This window comes from Poecile atricapillus, chromosome 1, assembly GCF_030490865.1.
Source record: "Poecile atricapillus isolate bPoeAtr1 chromosome 1, bPoeAtr1.hap1, whole genome shotgun sequence".
NCBI lineage: Eukaryota > Metazoa > Chordata > Aves > Passeriformes > Paridae > Poecile > Poecile atricapillus.
In genome coordinates, this window is record NC_081249.1 from 87890003 (window position 1) to 87906952 (window position 16950).

General features: G+C 40.8%; 1 protein-coding gene across 4 annotated transcripts in view; it reads left to right on the forward strand.

Annotated features, from left to right (window-relative positions):
* Nucleotides 1–16158, forward strand: part of EPHB6 (EPH receptor B6) — a 66702-nt gene extending 50544 nt beyond the window's left edge. For 3 of the 4 annotated variants that reach the window (XM_058864777.1, XM_058864767.1, XM_058864757.1), the window contains exons 7-17: nucleotides 4981–5105; nucleotides 6191–6353; nucleotides 6577–6691; nucleotides 9447–9502; nucleotides 9616–9735; nucleotides 10122–10369; nucleotides 11282–11497; nucleotides 12541–12690; nucleotides 12838–13031; nucleotides 14280–14435; nucleotides 15432–16158. In XM_058864777.1, coding sequence (XP_058720760.1) covers nucleotides 4981–5105; nucleotides 6191–6353; nucleotides 6577–6691; nucleotides 9447–9502; nucleotides 9616–9735; nucleotides 10122–10369; nucleotides 11282–11497; nucleotides 12541–12690; nucleotides 12838–13031; nucleotides 14280–14435; nucleotides 15432–15540 — 1652 coding nt within the window. In that variant the 3' untranslated portion in view covers nucleotides 15541–16158. Of the gene's footprint in view, nucleotides 1–4980; nucleotides 5106–6190; nucleotides 6354–6576; nucleotides 6692–9207; nucleotides 9259–9446; nucleotides 9503–9615; nucleotides 9736–10121; nucleotides 10370–11281; nucleotides 11498–12540; nucleotides 12691–12837; nucleotides 13032–14279; nucleotides 14436–15431 lie in introns of those variants that run through there. The other variant, XM_058864787.1, reaches the window with a different exon arrangement.
* The last annotated feature ends 792 nt before the right edge of the window (nucleotides 16159–16950 follow it).

Consider the following 16950-nt stretch of genomic DNA (forward strand, 5'->3'; position numbering starts at 1 on the left):
ATAACAAGAGTGGGAAGGGAAGTTAAAATAACTGACTGATTTGCCCTTTTAAAGCACTTTTCATCCATAGGGAGCAAAAGTACAGGGTTGTGACAGAAGACTATCCAAGATACTTTTAAAGGATTTTTGGGTATTTAGAGAAAGGGCCAGAACTAAATTGAAATGTGTGGAAAAATGTAGCACATTTTCAAAATAAAGATAAGATAATAAACACACCAAGAAGGGAATTTCCATGCTGCATTCAGACTGATCTTCCTAGAAGATGATATTTGGGAAGCTGGAAAAAAGCTAGGAACAAATCTAGGGTCTTCATCTTATCTGCTTGGAATATGAGAACAGGATACATGAGGAGGTAATGAAAGTGAAGTAACTATGAGAGAATGTAGAGCCAATGTTAGTGAACATTAGAGGCTGTTCTAGCTAACTGAGGTTAATCAAACTGCGTAGCTTCAGAAGATTGTGGGGCAAGATGGAAGGGGAAGGAAACACATAAGTAATTAGACATAACACACAGGTCTTGGTAGGGTTTAGTTTGAATCCCAGCTGAGTGATGACCCACGAGCCAGCTGAACTCCTATTGTACTACGTGGATATCTAGTGAGTACTGCTGAATGGGTGTCTCCTCAGAACCAGAAAATGGCTAAGCTTGGAAGATACTTCTGGAGAACTTATTCTCCAACCCATCTGCTCATCAGGGTCACCTCAGGCAAGTTTCCCCTGACCACATCCAGAACACTTTTGAATATTGCCAAGGTTGGGGACTCAGCAACCCCTTTGGATGAAGGTGAGGCTTAGCGGCCTGCATATCCCTGTATCCTCTTTCTTTCCCTTATGAGGAGAGGAGTGACTTTTGTTTTCCACTAGTCCTCAGGCAGCTCTCACAGTCACAAAGATGATGCTAAGATTATCAAGAGTGCCCTCAAAATGACATCAGGGCCCATGGAATGATGTACTTTGCCTAAATATTCAATCACCTGATCTGTCATGAGGAAGGTCTTCCCAGCTGGAGACTTCCCCAAGGTTTGCAGGACCTGGTGTTCCTAAAGGCAAGACTTGCTGGTAAAGACTGATGTGAAGAATATGCCCTGTGTCACCAGGACCCCTGCACCGCCCAGCACTTGGCTCACATTTTCCCTCTTTCTTGAGCCACCTCTGTACTTAGAGAAACCCTTGTTGCTTTTGGCATGCGGTAGCATATGTGATTCCAGGTAGGCTCTGGCTTTCCTAGCCATGTGTCTACGTGTTTGAACAGTGCCTCCATGTTCCTCTCAGGCTACCTGTCCATGCTTCCACCCTCTGTGTACTTCCTTTTTGTGTCTGAGTTTAGGTATGAGCTCCTTGTTCAAACATGCAGGCCTGTTGGCATTTTTTGCCTGAATCCATGCTTGTTGGGATGGACTGCTTTTGCACCTGGAAGAAGGAGTCCTTTGCACATGAACTAGCTCTCCTGAGCCACTCTTGTTTCCAGGGCATTATCCCATGGGACTTGTCCAGACAGAACCACAAAGGGGTCACATTGGCTCTCCTGGAGTATCTTCCTAGAATGGAGTATGATCTGAATGTCACGTAACAGAAATGCTCATGGTCTGTCAAGAACAGCACTTGGCTGTGCTCTGCATAAGTGAGGGGTGTCATGTATTTTTACATGAGTCTTCTCTCCCTTCACATTTCTTCCTTACCTAGTCTGTTCATTGAGATAGATTTTTAGTCTTGCAGGCACGTGTCTCCTGCCAGGAAAAAAATAGTCCTGCAGTGTAGAAGGGTTGCAACTGACAACCCACAAAATACAGAATCTGGGAGTTGTATTTAACTGGTGTTTGCACTTCTTTACAGCTTTAACTAGGTTTATGTGGGCAAGAATTTTCCATACATTTGCTAATATTTAAATTGCATACAAAAAGAACTGCTTTTTCAGTCTTAATAAGAGATCTGATCTCACAGCATAGTTTTTTTTTCTCTCAGAGAATAGAATAGAATAGAATAGAATAGAATAGAATAGAATAGAATAGAATAGAATAGCATAGAATAGAATAGAATAGAATAGAATAGAATAGAATAGAATAGAATAGAATAGAATAGAATAGAATAGAATAGAATAGAATAGAATAGAATAGAATAGAATAGAATAGAATAGAATAGAATAGAATAGAATAGAATAGAATAGAATAGAATAGAATAGAATAGAATAGAACCTACAATGATCATCTAGTCCAGCGACCCAGATTGGATTGAATCAGGCACTGTGATTTCAGCAGCCATTAGACAGGGACCTAACACATCTATGTCTATAAATGTCATGTAAAAATAAAATAATAAAACAGACAAATCAATATAGACCTAGACATATTTGTGTATACAAAAGAAAGCTTTGAAAGCAAAGTTCTGTTATATACATTTTTAGTAGTTGGCATGCAAACAAATGAAAATACTCATCTAACACTCCTGTGGCAGCAGAGATATGGTACTTTGAATGTCTATAGACATAGAATCTTGAACTTTTTATTTCCTAATGTATTAACACTGAGAGAATAACCTTATAATACACCTCTGAAAATGAGGAAATATGTACTTACTCCACCAACAATTATGTTTGCATTGCTCATCACCTTAGTATTAGTATTCATACCATGTTAGTATGAAATTTTTCAATGGAGAAATCTTGATATCTCTTTTACTTCAAGTGATGGAAGAGCTCCTTGGCCAGTGTTTCATGATTTTTTAGGTCATTAAAAGAGAGGCAAACATATCAATATCTAAACTTTGTCTCAGAGAGGCAGATTAAAGACAACCTGCCTTGCAGTGATTCATGGCTGGTTTTATTTCTGATGGCTTTTTAATGTTTTTCATGGCTGTTGCTCTAAGCAGTGTCTGCTTATTAGGTGCAAATGACTGAAATTACTATTTTTAATAGAACAGACTGCAGTAACTTGGTTGCCTCCCCCCCGTCACCATCTGATTACCGTGAGTGTTTGACATATATGGATAATAGAAACATTCTAGAATGCTGTGGCACATGGTCAAGAGAGACACTTGAGTGATGTTTTTGTTATTTCTTTGTTTGATTAATTCTTCCAGGTAGGGGAAAAGTTTGGGATCGGGAAGAAATGAGAAGCAAGAGAAGAATAACAGTTAGAGGTGGGAAGGAGAAGAATTGAGGGAAGATTTAAATCTGATCATTCTGTAAAGTCTTAGAAGGAAGTGGTCTGTTCCCTGGCAATGTAGTTGTGCATTTGGGCTTGTGCCTCTCCTGTGTGTTTGCTTTGTGTCTCAGTGGAAGAGAGTTAAACTTTTTGGAACATTAATGTAACAGAATCTGTCTTGGTCAAATGTTAACTGACCAGTTGCCTCCTGACATTTTAATACAGGGTTATTAATTTGCATCTCAAATGCTACATATGGTCTTGGTTAATTGTTGCTCTCTTCCATTCTTGTCACAAAATTCTCATTGGCAGGTGAAGTAGTTGTGTAATCTTTTTTGAAGGACAAGCAATGGTAAAAAATAAAAGGAGTAATGAGGAGAGAAACCATTTTATTGCTTAGACTCTTATTCTGTTTCATTTACATTTTTAAATTAGTTCCCACTTGCCTGAGCTGTTTGAAGCCCATCTGAAATATGTTTTTCAGAATAATTTTATCTTGTTATTAAAAACAATCCTTTTATCTTTTTCACCATTAACGAGGGAAGAAAATGCTATTCTGCAGGTTTTGATCATTTGCCAAATGTCTCTGCTTCATTCTTCACATCAAGAAAGTTTATGTTTATTTTCTAAAACCGGTGGGGTTTGGTGGCAGCTTTTCATTGGTGTGCTTTTTCTGGAAAATTTAAATGTTGCTGAAAATGTTGCATCCATTAGGAAAATGAGGATACCTTAGCTGCTTACCTGTAAGTTTCTTGGCAACATGACATTTTCATTGCAGAGAGAAAGCAAAACTTGAGAAGAGCTTTGTGGAAAGACAGCTGGCAGGCTGAAAGATCCTCTTAAAATTGTCCTGAATTTTTTGCTTGGAAATCTCTTCCCAAGATGCAACTCATACACTCTTAGCTTTTGCATGAACCCAGAGAGTGTGCATGTGTGTGTACATGGGTTCATGTATGGTTTTGGTAGAAGTGGATTTCCATTCTCCACAATGCTTCATATGCAAGGCCTCCACTACTCTGGTAGCCCATGCATGATTTTTTCCCCCCAGGAAAAGAATTACAGTCTGAGGGAGAAGCAGAAGAGAAGTAATGTGCTCTGCTTTTGTTCTGACCACTCTCATATTCTTTGTCCAAGTATGATCTTAAAACAAGGCAGTGGCATGGAGCACCTCATCTTATATGTAAAAATTGCACATTTGAAGATCAGAATTATAGTCCAGTGATAATATAATTTCTTAACTCCTGTGCATAATCAGTTTGTTGCACCATATTAGGAACGGTGATAAGCACGACACTGACTCTCTTAGCTGCATTGTCCAAGAGAGCAAAGTTTATTATTCTTAATCTTCTTTTATACACATGTTCGAGAAGGTCTGAGAGGTAAAACTCTCATTGGTCATTAAAGTAGCACATCACCATCATTGGTTAAGTGGAATGCCACCCCTTGACTAAACAACGCCTACTGATTGTTGTCCTTTACCAAGGACTGTTTGGATTCCTTCTTATGCTTTCCCAGGCCAGAGCGAGAAGCCTGTGTGACTTAGTTTCACACAGACTCTGTTCCCTGCTTGCTTTTTGCATCAGAGATATAGATATAGATCAGTTGGATCTGGATTTCTTCATTTTATTTCGGTCTGAGTTGTCAATGACTGTATCTCCCAGTGGTGTAGTATCATGCCTGGATTTCTTCTGGTTCTTTTACAACGTACTTCATGATGGAAATTAAGGAAAATTAAAGGATGTGCTGGCCTAATTTATTAACTCATCATAAGGAATATTCAATTATAGCTCATTTTTAAGCTTATCCCTTTGCAATCTCTCCTTTTTGTCTTTTATTCCAGTCCCTTCTGCTGTGCCTATGATGCATCAGGTGAGTCGTACTACCAATAGCATCACTCTGTCGTGGCCTCAGCCAGATCAGCCCAATGGGATCATCCTGGATTACCAGCTACGCTACTTTGACAAGGTGAGCAAAAAGTGATACTGAGCACTTTCTGTCTGGGTGATGCACCCCTGCATCAGGATGAACAAGGTGGAAAAGAGTGCTTCAGTTATGAAAATGCGAAAAACTTCAGCAAGACCAGAAGTTTGTGATATACATGTCATCTGACATCAGTCCATCTGCATTTCCCAGCTTGGAAGCATCTAAGGACAAGGAAAAATTTAAGAAAAGAGAGGACACTTGTTTAAGTTCAAAAGCTGCAGCTAACCATAAGTTTAGTATCAGCTGATACAGGTAACAGTGGAAGGAGCTGAAGTTTTTAAATATATTTACTGGAACAGGATTCACTGCAAGTCTGTCATTTGTTTATGAGGAGAAGTCTGGTGTCCCCATTTAGGCCTGGCCAGACAGCTCTAAGAAATTTTATGAGGAGGAATGCACTCTCATTCGCTAAGTGGAAAATACCTCTTTGTGTGCTGGACTTATGGGCTGGCAAATACAATTTTGTCCTCCATTCACATGTCTTGTGACTCCTAATCCATCTGACTTGAGGGGAAGAGATGTGTGGGGCTGTTCAGACAAACTCCCATTCCATATTACACATTTATGTCTTATTTATTTATGTCTTTCACATGTATACTTTTGCAGGATTTTGCAGAGCTCCTATTTTTGGTGGTAAAAAGGACTGCTATTTGTGATAACAAAGTATTATTATTAATTATTAATAACTATTATTATTGCTATTTGTGTGTAGCAGCTTCCTGGATACAGCTTTATATGTGTTCTTGCTCTGAATTCTCCTAGGAGGATAAATGAGTTTGAAGTTCATAGAAAGTGAACCTCAGGACAAAGCTTTGTCTTTCATTTTTGTTTGGGTTGAGAGTCTTTAGCAGAGCTTTGTGGGAAGCCCAGGCCTGGGGGAATGAAAAGCAGCAGTGAGAAATGAGTAGTGTGCGAGGAAGTAAGGTCTGGAATAGCAGCTGTTGTTGGGAGGCTCTGTGAAGGTTCAAAGAATATTGGGTTGACATGGAAACTGTCATGCCTCGATGCAGGGAGTGAGCAGTGTAGGCAGAAGTTTCACATTCCTTTTTGGTCATTGACATTCACAGGCAGAGGATGAGGATAATTCATTGACCTTAACTAGTGAGACCAACATGGCCACAATATCAAGTCTGAGCCCAGGCAAGATCTACGCCTTCCAAGTGCGCGCTAGGACAGCAATCGGCTACGGTCCTTACAGTGGGAAGATGTATTTCCAGACTTCAACAGGAGGTAAGTGCTGCCATTTTCTGCTGAGCTCTCCATGTGATCTCCTTCCACTTGCCTGTGTCCCTGACACAATGTAGGAAGGAAGGCACTGGAGAGGCACAGTGACTGGGGGGCAAAGGGCTGGTAGGGATGGAATTAGGGGTGAGATCTAGGTGAGAAGAAGGGAAACTCTGCACATTTCCTGTCCTCTGCATCCATGTGCGTGTATGTGTGTCTTCCTTGCCAGGGGAGCGCTCGGAGATGGTGCAGGACCGACTGCCACTGATTGTGGGCTCAGCGCTCGGGGGCCTGGCCTTCTTGGTAATTGCTGCCATTGCCATCCTTGCCATCATCTTCAAGAGGTGAATTCCTTGACCTGCTCATGTGCACTTCAGACAGTGGAACTTCCTTACCCCCGCAACATAACCCCGTCCCAAGGGATACAGCCTGATCTGCATTTATCCAGATGTCCTTGAGATGCCATTCTCTAATTAAGGAAAGATCCTGCCCCAATACTCCTATCTGAGGAGCCTCTCCTTTGGTAAACCACTCATGTACTTAGCTGATATTTGGCTAGTTAGCAATATGAACACAAGGAAATAATTTCAAAGCTGGTACTCAAAAGGTATTTAAATCCATTGCTGTGAAGCAGGGACTGTAAATTGCATTTTAGGCAAGCAAGTGGAGAATGAAACAATGTAGTGGAGAAAGACTGGTGGAATAAGTATGCATATCCAGTTATTTAGAAGGTGATAAATACCCTTTTACCAAGGACCAAGACAAGGGCTCATTTGCTGAAGAATAAAATCTATACAACCCAATGGTTCCATGGAACACTAGCTCATAAAATACAGGTTAAAGAAAGCAAATACCACTTCCCATTTTGGAAAGAATAAAGGGCATATAGAAGATTGTAGAGATAATATCTTACAGGGGAAAAAAAAAAAAAAAAAAGACAGAAATTTTAAAGAGAAAAAAGTGAGGGTTGCTATTTTTGTAGAGGTACAAAAGTAAACAATGGGGGTTTTGTTATTTGAAGAAAAGAAACAGTCATTACCCGCTCCTTGAATTTACTGAGGTTTGAACTTAATCCCCTAGATTGTCAGTAATGGATCTCTGTATCTTTGCTCTACTGTGCCTTTGCACAAGAGGGACTTTTTAGCTTTTTCTGCTGACCTAAAAAAATGTATAAACAACTTTAGAAAGTGACGTCTAGTTTTAATGATTTCTTCTTTGTACTCTTCCCTTTTCTACATTTGTTTTCTCTTCTTGTGTATATTCTCTTTTAATATTTTTCTTTTTGGAAAGAAAATAATAATCGAATACTGTTATATTTGAAATGTTGCCTCCTTTTGTTGCTTTGAACTGTTAAAAATACAATTTCTTGTTACAGCTGGAAATGTGATATTATGTGCACAACTCAATAAAGCATATATTTTTCTAAAAAAAATAAACCAAACCCAGAATAAGTTAATATTATCAAAACTGTGTTGGGGAAAGGCATTAATGGCATCTGTAAATATACATATGAGGAAATATCATAAAAAATACATTCATTTATACTTAAAGAATTATGTACAGTTAACAGAGAGTTTTTCATAAAAAGTGGAGATACCAAATTTCTTTTTTAAATTTGTCCTTGATAAGAAAAGTAAGTTTGAATATGCAGAAAATGAGGAACACCAGATGAAATGAGTAGTTCTTTAAAAGGTTGAACATATGTAGAGTCAAATGCTGTGGTTTTAACTTGTTTTTATAAAATGTTGGTACACATTTTTCAGGCAATATGCATTGTGAAACACCTATTTTAGCTAATTGTTTTGGTGGCTTTTTATATGGAAAACAATTAATTTGTTAGATAACCTACAAAAAACATTTTTGTAGACCTGGCTTTCAGGTTCAACAATGGAGTTAGAGCTCTTAGGTACAGGCCCCCAGCAAAGCCAATTTCTTTGCAGAAGAGGAAAGATTTTGAAGGCAAAACTGTGGTTTTGAAAGCAGAATTTAAAGAGATAAGTCTGACAAGTAAGAATAATACAGTTAGCTGTTAGAATGTCAGAATTACTTATGTTCATAAAGAAAAGTAACATAATGTTTCATGATACTTTGCCTTCAAATGCTAATTGAATCAGCAGCTAAAAGGTCTCATGCTGAAACAGCAAAACATGAGTTGACACAAATCCATGCAGACAGCAGGGATACTGCAGGATACTGTAGGGTTTGGTTTACAATCTGGTCCCTAATTAATAGGATGGTTGGAAACTAGCATGAAATGTACATTTAAAAAAAAAATGAACACTGCTTGGAACAAAGGAAGTATCTTGAAAACGGCAAATAGATTTAGTGCAAACAAAGAATAGAATGAAACTTCTAAAATAATTAGATTGCATGGGAAATAAATTATTTAACCATGCACATTCAGAAGGAGAATGAAATCTGAGAAATGCCTATGCTGAGAAGGACCTATGCTTACTGGAAATTAGATGCATATATGCAATAAACCTTACAATAATAAAGACCATACCTGCTTTGATCTGCACATGCAAAATTAAGGAACAGATCAAGGAACAGATTTCCATCTGTTTGGGTCTGTGTGGTTTGGTTTGGGTACCATACTTACAAGTAGAAGGGCCAAAGTAAATGCTGTTAAACAAAGCCAGGAGGAAAAATAATTGGGGGAGATCTATACATATTAAGCATTAGAGTAAATGTCTCTCAGAATGTTTTTGAAGAACTTAAAAGGCATCACAGAAGAAAGCATACATTATAATTGAAAAGAATAATTTGTTGTAATTAAATTAAATTAAAATGCAAATTTAGCCTGGATAGCAAGAAAACTTCCAAGGCAGTAACATTAAACTGTAATATTCTTTTTCAGGATAGTGTTGGAAGCCCTATCATTTGTCATTTCTAAAGTGGGGATGCCAACAATGGTATAAAAACCACCACATAGAAAACAAGCATGCACTGGTTACCAGGAGATGGGCAGGATCTTAACATCCATCTTCTACCCCTAATTTCAAGGATTCTCTGAGCCTTGCACTGAGAAGCCTACCCCAGCATCTGATGAGAGACTCTTGTGTGTGTTTTGACTTTCCTTTCCTTTGTGTCCTGCAGTAAAAGGCGAGAGACTCCATACACAGACCGCCTGCAGCAGTATATCGGTGCACGAGGTAAGTGTGTTTGAGCAACAGATGGCAAGGGCCTGTCTCTTCAGGACTCATTAACACCTGTCTGTCTCAGGGTTTGATTCTGGTGATGTTTTGGGCTGTTTCCCCCACTGCAGGACTTGGAGTGAAGTATTATATTGATCCTTCAACCTATGAAGATCCCAATGAAGCCATTCGAGAATTTGCCAAGGAGATTGATGTGTCCCTCATCAAGATTGAGGAGGTCATTGGATCAGGTAGTGTGAGAATCTGCAGATTATTTAAAGTGTCTTCTTGTTCACCTTGAGACTTGACACACTACTTGCCTGAAATGGACCCTTGGATCCATGGTACATCAAGTGTCCCAGGATATCTAAACATTTATTTTTAACCTGCCAACCCTTAGATGCTGGCTCTAAACCAAGTTTAAAACACCCTTGGAAGACTCAGAACTCCTCATTTGAACCCTGAAGATGTAGTAGCCTCCAACCTTCACCAAAAACTTTGCTTTACTCTCTACGATCCCATAACCCTATTTCCAACCATCGCTCAAAGTTGTCCACAGTAGAATGCTTTACTACATCTGACTAAAATCCATTGCTGTGTTTCCTTATTTGAGGTGTGTTTCTCCCCTCCCTGACAGGAGAGTTTGGAGAGGTGTGCTTTGGGCGCCTAAAACACCCAGGGAAGCGTGAATACATGGTGGCTATTAAGACCTTGAAGTCCGGTTACACAGAGGAGCAGCGGCGGGAGTTCCTGAGTGAGGCCAGCATCATGGGGCAATTTGAGCATCCCAATGTCATCCACCTGGAGGGGGTGGTCACCAAGAGCCGACCAGTCATGATTGTCACAGAGTTCATGGAGAATGGATCGCTGGATTCCTTCCTCAGGGTACCACAGAGTCTCCCACAACCGTTAACCTCTTCATCTTGCTGAGTGCCGGTTTCAGGCCTGATAATTTTTTCCTGTCTTTCCTCTACACTCCTGTCTCCCTAAGTCCTCAGTTGCCCTCTTCAGGTGCAATAGAAATGATAGCAAATAGCCACAGAAAGTGATTTCGGGCCAAATGGTGAAAATACTCCAAGGGCTCAACAACCATATAAAATTTCAGTATTTTAGACTTCTTCAACTCCAGTAATTAATGTAAACAGTACCAAATCTTTGTACACACCCTTTCAGTTGCTTATGTCCATGTTCCAAATTTTTGCTTTCTAATAATGTTTTTCAGACTTTATTTCACATAATATTTTCAAGTTTCAACATTCTAATGAAGTAATGAAACCTGTGGTTATTTTTGGGTTTCAAATTTTCTAGTAATGGAACACAAATATGGACAATCTGTGTAGTATAGCTACTTCACTTCTCCTTTTTACTGATTCATGTGCTCATTCAGCCATAAATGCTTTGGCAGGAACAATTTGAAAAGCACATGAACCCCTTGAGTAGAACTGCATAGAAGCCATTGAAAAGATCTTAGTAAAAGCAGATTTGTCTGCTGACATTCATTTCGCCATCTTAGTAGTTAGTGAGGTTAGGTGTAGGATGCTAAAGGTGGATGTGGCCACAAGAGGAGGTTTGCCTTCAGGAAAAGATCACCAATGTCTGATTTCATTTGAGGTTCATTGCTTTAAGCCCACCCTCCTTTGTTATTTGTTGTCCTTGAACCTTCAGATTTGGGCTGAAAGGCAGATGTGTGTTCTCTAACTTCATAAATCCACCTTGTTACCTTGCTCTTTGTTAGTCTCCTCTGTTGGCTTCATGTTCTGTGGCCATGAGAGCCTGTGTTTCCCTCGTCCCTTGCAGCAGAAGGAAGGGCAGTTCAGCGTGCTGCAGCTGGTGGGAATGCTGCGGGGGATTGCAGCTGGCATGCGCTACCTGTCAGACATGAACTATGTGCATCGTGACCTGGCAGCACGTAACATCTTGGTCAACAGCAACCTGGTGTGCAAGGTGTCAGACTTTGGGTTGTCCCGCTTCCTGGAGGATGATGCTTCCAATCCCACCTACACTGGGGGTCTGGTGAGTCACTGCTGTGGTGGGAGTTGCTGTAGTGTTGACAGATAGAATTTTTTTATGTGTTCCTCCTTGGTTTGGGTGTACCCCCTTTAGTCCATCTTGAGACCATAGAGAAGCATGGGGTAAAGCCTTCTGTCTTGTGGGCTATTTGCTCCAAAGCAGTAAGAATCAAAAATAACTGAGTATCTGAGCCACTCTGCCATGGGAAGTCTCAGTGCTGTTCTTTGTGGCATGATGGTGAATAGGTCAAACCTCACAGCCCGATGTAGCTATTATCTTCCCCCTTTCATTAGCTTTTTATAGGAAGGATAAGGGGCTGATGGAGAGATTACAATCCTGTACTACCACTCTTTGAAGAAAGAGTTGGGTTTTTTCCTACAGAAAAGATAAATGTCCTAACTGTATTTATGGGCTTACAACCAACCATCAAATGAGCTTACTGCCTGTGAAGTTGTGACACCTGTCACACATACTACAAAAGGGGTGGGAGTATAGCAGGTGGATTGAAAAAGAAGGGGATGAAGAATTCAGTCACTGAAAAGTGGAGCAATTTTTAGATCTGTGCATTTTGAAGAACCAGCACCTGAATGATATTTCATCTTACAGGTCATACCTACAGTTAGAGAGGTCAACATGGACAGGGAAAGGAGTTAATGCTAGCTACTCAGTGTATCTGTCCCTAGTGCTGCAGTTTGGCATTATTTAAATGGCTTTAGGTTTCCAAATGATTGTGACTCAGGAGGATTTTGCTATATGCCACTTTCAAATGCTGCAAAGTAAAGCTGTGAAAGTATAAAGTCACGTGATTTGTAGCAGCAAGGAGGCATTATTCTCTCTTTTCATTTATACTTGTCAGTAAAACAAGGTGGAAGCCTTGAACATAGTATGAATTTAAGCCAGCATTGTTTCCAAGAAAGAATCAACGGGACTGTCACTCCATGCTCCAGGTTGTGTTGTGCTGCTAACATCTGATTATTTCAGTGATGTTGTTTTCACAAGCAGTCCTCATCTGACTACATTCTGGTTGCTTTCTCTCTGCTTCCCAGGGCTGCAAAATTCCCATCCGCTGGACTGCCCCTGAAGCCATCCAGTACCGCAAGTTCACCTCCTCCAGTGATGTCTGGAGCTATGGCATTGTCATGTGGGAGGTGATGTCCTACGGTGAGAGGCCTTACTGGGACATGTCCAATCAGGATGTAAGTTTTAGAAGTGGTGAGCATGTACATCTGCCTCTCTGTCCTGTGTCTGTCAGTTCAAGCAGAAGAAAGTCACACACACGAAGTGATTGAAGCTCTTTTTTATTTTCCCAGTTGTGATGAAGCTTTATTCTTGTTTACCTGCAGGTAATTAATGCCATTGACCAGGACTATCGCCTGCCACCACCCCCAGACTGCCCTACTGTTTTGCACCTGCTGATGCTTGACTGCTGGCAGAAGGAGCGGGTCCAGAGACCCAAATTTGAGCAAATAGTCAGTGCCCTGGATAAAATGATTCGCAAGCCATCAGCCCTCAAAGCCATTGGCACTGGGACCAGCAGGTAAGATGGGGAATTAATGCAAAATAATAGGATTTGTCTCTCAGTAGGCATCACGAGGAAAAGAAAGCCATAAATCAGGCTATTTATTTTTTTTTTCCAACCCTCTCATTTGAGACTGAGAACAAACAGGAAGTGGAAAAAAAGAGAGGAAGCAGGTTGGAAGAACTATATATCCTGATTCAGTTAATGGGGAGCTCTGAGTGCTGAAATGTGACAGGAGATAAATCTCGATGAGTTGCCCTGGGGTGAATGACTGAGGGATCATAGGGAATGAAGGGAGGGACATACCTGGGTGCACCAGCACAAGATATTCTGTGATCACACCCTATTGTGTGACCACAGGAGATAATGAAGTAAAAAAAGACCTTAGCTTATGGAGGGAAGGAAGTCTCTACATAAGAATAATTAGAACTGCAGCTTACATCCCATATTTTCCCAACTGCATTTTGTAGTCTGATGGAACAAGAGGCAGGAGGTCAGCAAAGAAGAAGTCTCTGGTGGGATAAATGGTGCCAAGGTTAGTTGGCTGCTGGGCTGATGACGAAGTTACATCCTGCTGCCCTGGAGGATTTTTCCCTGTGGTTATAAATCTTGTCTCAGTGGAATGTACTCCACAGCTGGGGGAGGGGAAAAGTATCTATTGATGGCCAGTTTACTAAAAGCAGCTCATAAAGAGTGCTATAGCTTTGAGACAGATTCAGATGATGAGGAAAAGAGCAAATGCCGTATGTAAACAGTCATCTCTTTGGCCTTTTGCTGCAATTCTTTTATCTGATGGGTGTTGGAGCTGAAACAACACACTTGTCTCATAGGTCACTATCTGACCTTAAGAGAACATTTAGGAGAGAGAGACCTAGTCACAAAGGTAAAAAGGTGTATAAGGTCTCATGTCTCTTTCAGAAACCTCCTCACTGCAGTTCTTTGCCCAGCTAATAGGTCTAGACCAAGAAAGCATGGAAGGATCTTGGGCAACAAGAAGAGAATGCACCTGAGAGAGTATGGGCAATGGGAAAGGAGAATCAAATTCTTGAGTTGGTTGATTGTTTTCAGACAGGAAAAGGGACACAGGAAGCTTAGAAACAGCACATCAGGGTGGGACTTAAGGAGTCAAGGCACAAAGAACAAATGTCATAGTTCTTCATTCTGTTCTCTTCAGAGTCTGCATTCTCTCCCTCTCATAATTCTTCCTTTACTAGTGTGCTGAGCTGATGCTGGTAACTTGGGTTTTAGAACCTGCCTCTTTTGCAGACCATCTCAGCCTCTCCTGAGCAACTGTCCTCCAGATTTCCCGTCCCTCAGCAATGCCCATGAGTGGTTGGATGCTATCAAGATGGGTCGCTACAAGGAGAATTTTGACCAGGCTGGTCTGGCTACATTTGATGTCATATCACGCATGACTCTGGAGTAAGTAACAGAGCAGAGAGCAACAGACACCGGACACTGAGTTTTCCGTGCAGAAAGTGAAAGCAGTCTGAGAAATTTGCTGTATGGAAAACATATACACATGAAAAAGGAGAGGGAAGCCAAAGAAAAGTAGTTACTGTTCCTTGCTTATTACTAGGGCCTTCGGACACCATCCATGCTGTGATACACTTGTAATCTGTATCTATAGTCACTAATTGTAATCCAGTGTGCATCAGAAAATGTTTTGCCAGTGCTGCAGAGAGCCTGTTCATGACAACTAGCACAGATAATAACAACCACTTTTTAGCAGATGTGTAGAACCAGCCACACCATATACTGGGTTAAAGTGTTATGTAAAAGACAGGAAAGTGAACATTCTCATAATCATAGAATGCTTTGGGTTGGAAGGGACATTTAAAGACCATCTAGTCCAAACCCCTGCCATACGCAGGGACACCTTTCACTAGATTATGTTGCTCACACTACTGTGCAACCTGACTTTGAATGCTTACAGGGATGGGACATCCACAACTTCTCCTGGAACCTTATTTCTGTGTCCCATCACCCTTCCTTACCTCCAGTCTAAACCTACCCTCTTTCTCTTTAAAACCACTGCCCCTTGTCCAGTCACTACAGACCTGGTAAAAAGTCATTCTCCATGTTTGCTGTAAGCCCCCTTTACATATTTAGAAAGATCTTTCCGGAGCCTTCTCTTCTGGCTGAACAACTATCTTTTTTTCTGTAGATCAGCCCTCTGATCCTTTTTGTGTCCCAATTCCACTGCTTTTTTGTACCTACCAAGTTCTGCTAACACCCCCTCCACCCACACACATTTGTCAAGGAAAAGCAGAAGCCTTGTCAGCTGTTCCTCAGACACAAGTAGGCACACATACACATATCCATACATGTTGATTTGCATCTACAGCAAAATGGACTGAGACTGTTCAGAACAAGCAGTTCATTTTAACAACTTCTGTGTCCTCTGTTCTTTTGCAGAGATATCCAGCGTATTGGAATCACCCTCGTTGGTCACCAGAAGAAGATTCTAAACAGCATCCAGCTCATGCGAGTCCATTTGAATCAACTTGAACCAGTTGAAGTGTGATGTTTACATCATCCTCATTCCACTAGTCTCAAACTCTGGAAAGGTTCTGGGGGAATTCAGAGGGATTTTCAATGTAAGAAAGAGATGTCAGTATGCTACTTGAAGACTTAATGCACCCAGAGAGTGCACACTACATGTCCTGTTCCATGAACAAAAACAAAGCCTTGCCGTGATTTGAAAGCAGAGCTAAATGACTGGTGACAATTACATGTGGCTGATGTCACACATTGGGAATGGGCTTGGGGTGGGAAGGTTATAATAACATAGGGTGGAGATGGAATAACGGCTTGGACAGATCACAAGCACCTGTTGCCTATTGTCTGCCAACAAAAGGTATCTGACAACTTTACAAAGTCATCAGCAGGCTTTATTTATGGCTGAGAGCCCAGCAAAGCTGCAAAGACATAATAAAGGCAACAAAAAATTAGCATTTTTTTCAGAAGAATGCCATCGTGGTGTGAGAGATTATTCCTCAGATGGAGATGAGCATCAGGCTATCACTTGGTGTGCCAGCCGAGTTTGGAACTGAAGTTCCAGCTAGTGCACAGTATGTGGTAAGCAAAAACAGATGTCACCTGGTAAGCAGGTTCAGAGTAAAGGGTTCAAAATTCAATGCTATTTCGTGTGCAGTTCTTGGGTCTGCTCCATGATGGGAATTGCTAATGTTTTGTGCTGATGTGAGGAATAGTCCATCTCTATTTATGGGACTGCAGCAGAATTAATAAATAACAATTCTTAGAATCCATCCTGCAAGTGAAGGGGGAAACAAATCAGTTCTGGTTCTCATAAACCCATTCTTGTGAGGAAAGGCTTAACCTGTGATACTCCAGATTCTGAGTGATACTGATTCTGTGATACTGAGATTCTGAGTACCCAGATCTTGGGTTTCATTTTCTTCTGAACCCCTTACAGTGCAAAGCAGAACGAAAAAAATCTGAAACCTTTGCTGCTGAAAAATACTTTCTTTTTCTCACCCTAGCCATTAGGCACAGTTGTTTGAATATTGTTTTTGAAGAAAATGTAGACATGCAGTAGTCAGCTTCAAGCAGACAGCTAGAATGAGTGAGTTGAAACTCTTTCACGAGTTTTTGTCAAGAGTGATCAGTGAATGGTCCCACTCCTGTAAGTCACTTCAGTCCATAAGAAAGGGCTAACAATGTTCTTGGGATCATATCAATGTTTTTTGGTACAGGCACATGAGAGTGACCAGAATGGCAGAGCTTTGGGACTGTATCTCTCTATATATCCCCATGAAGTTGAGCTTGAGAGGAAAACTCATGAACTATACACTTGTCTACCTCATCAACATATAGGAAAGGAAATGGAAATGGCCCAGTAAACAAAACCCCAGTTATGATATCCTCTTGGTATGTCTAGAGGGGAAATAGCCCCAACTGTTCTGATCTGTGC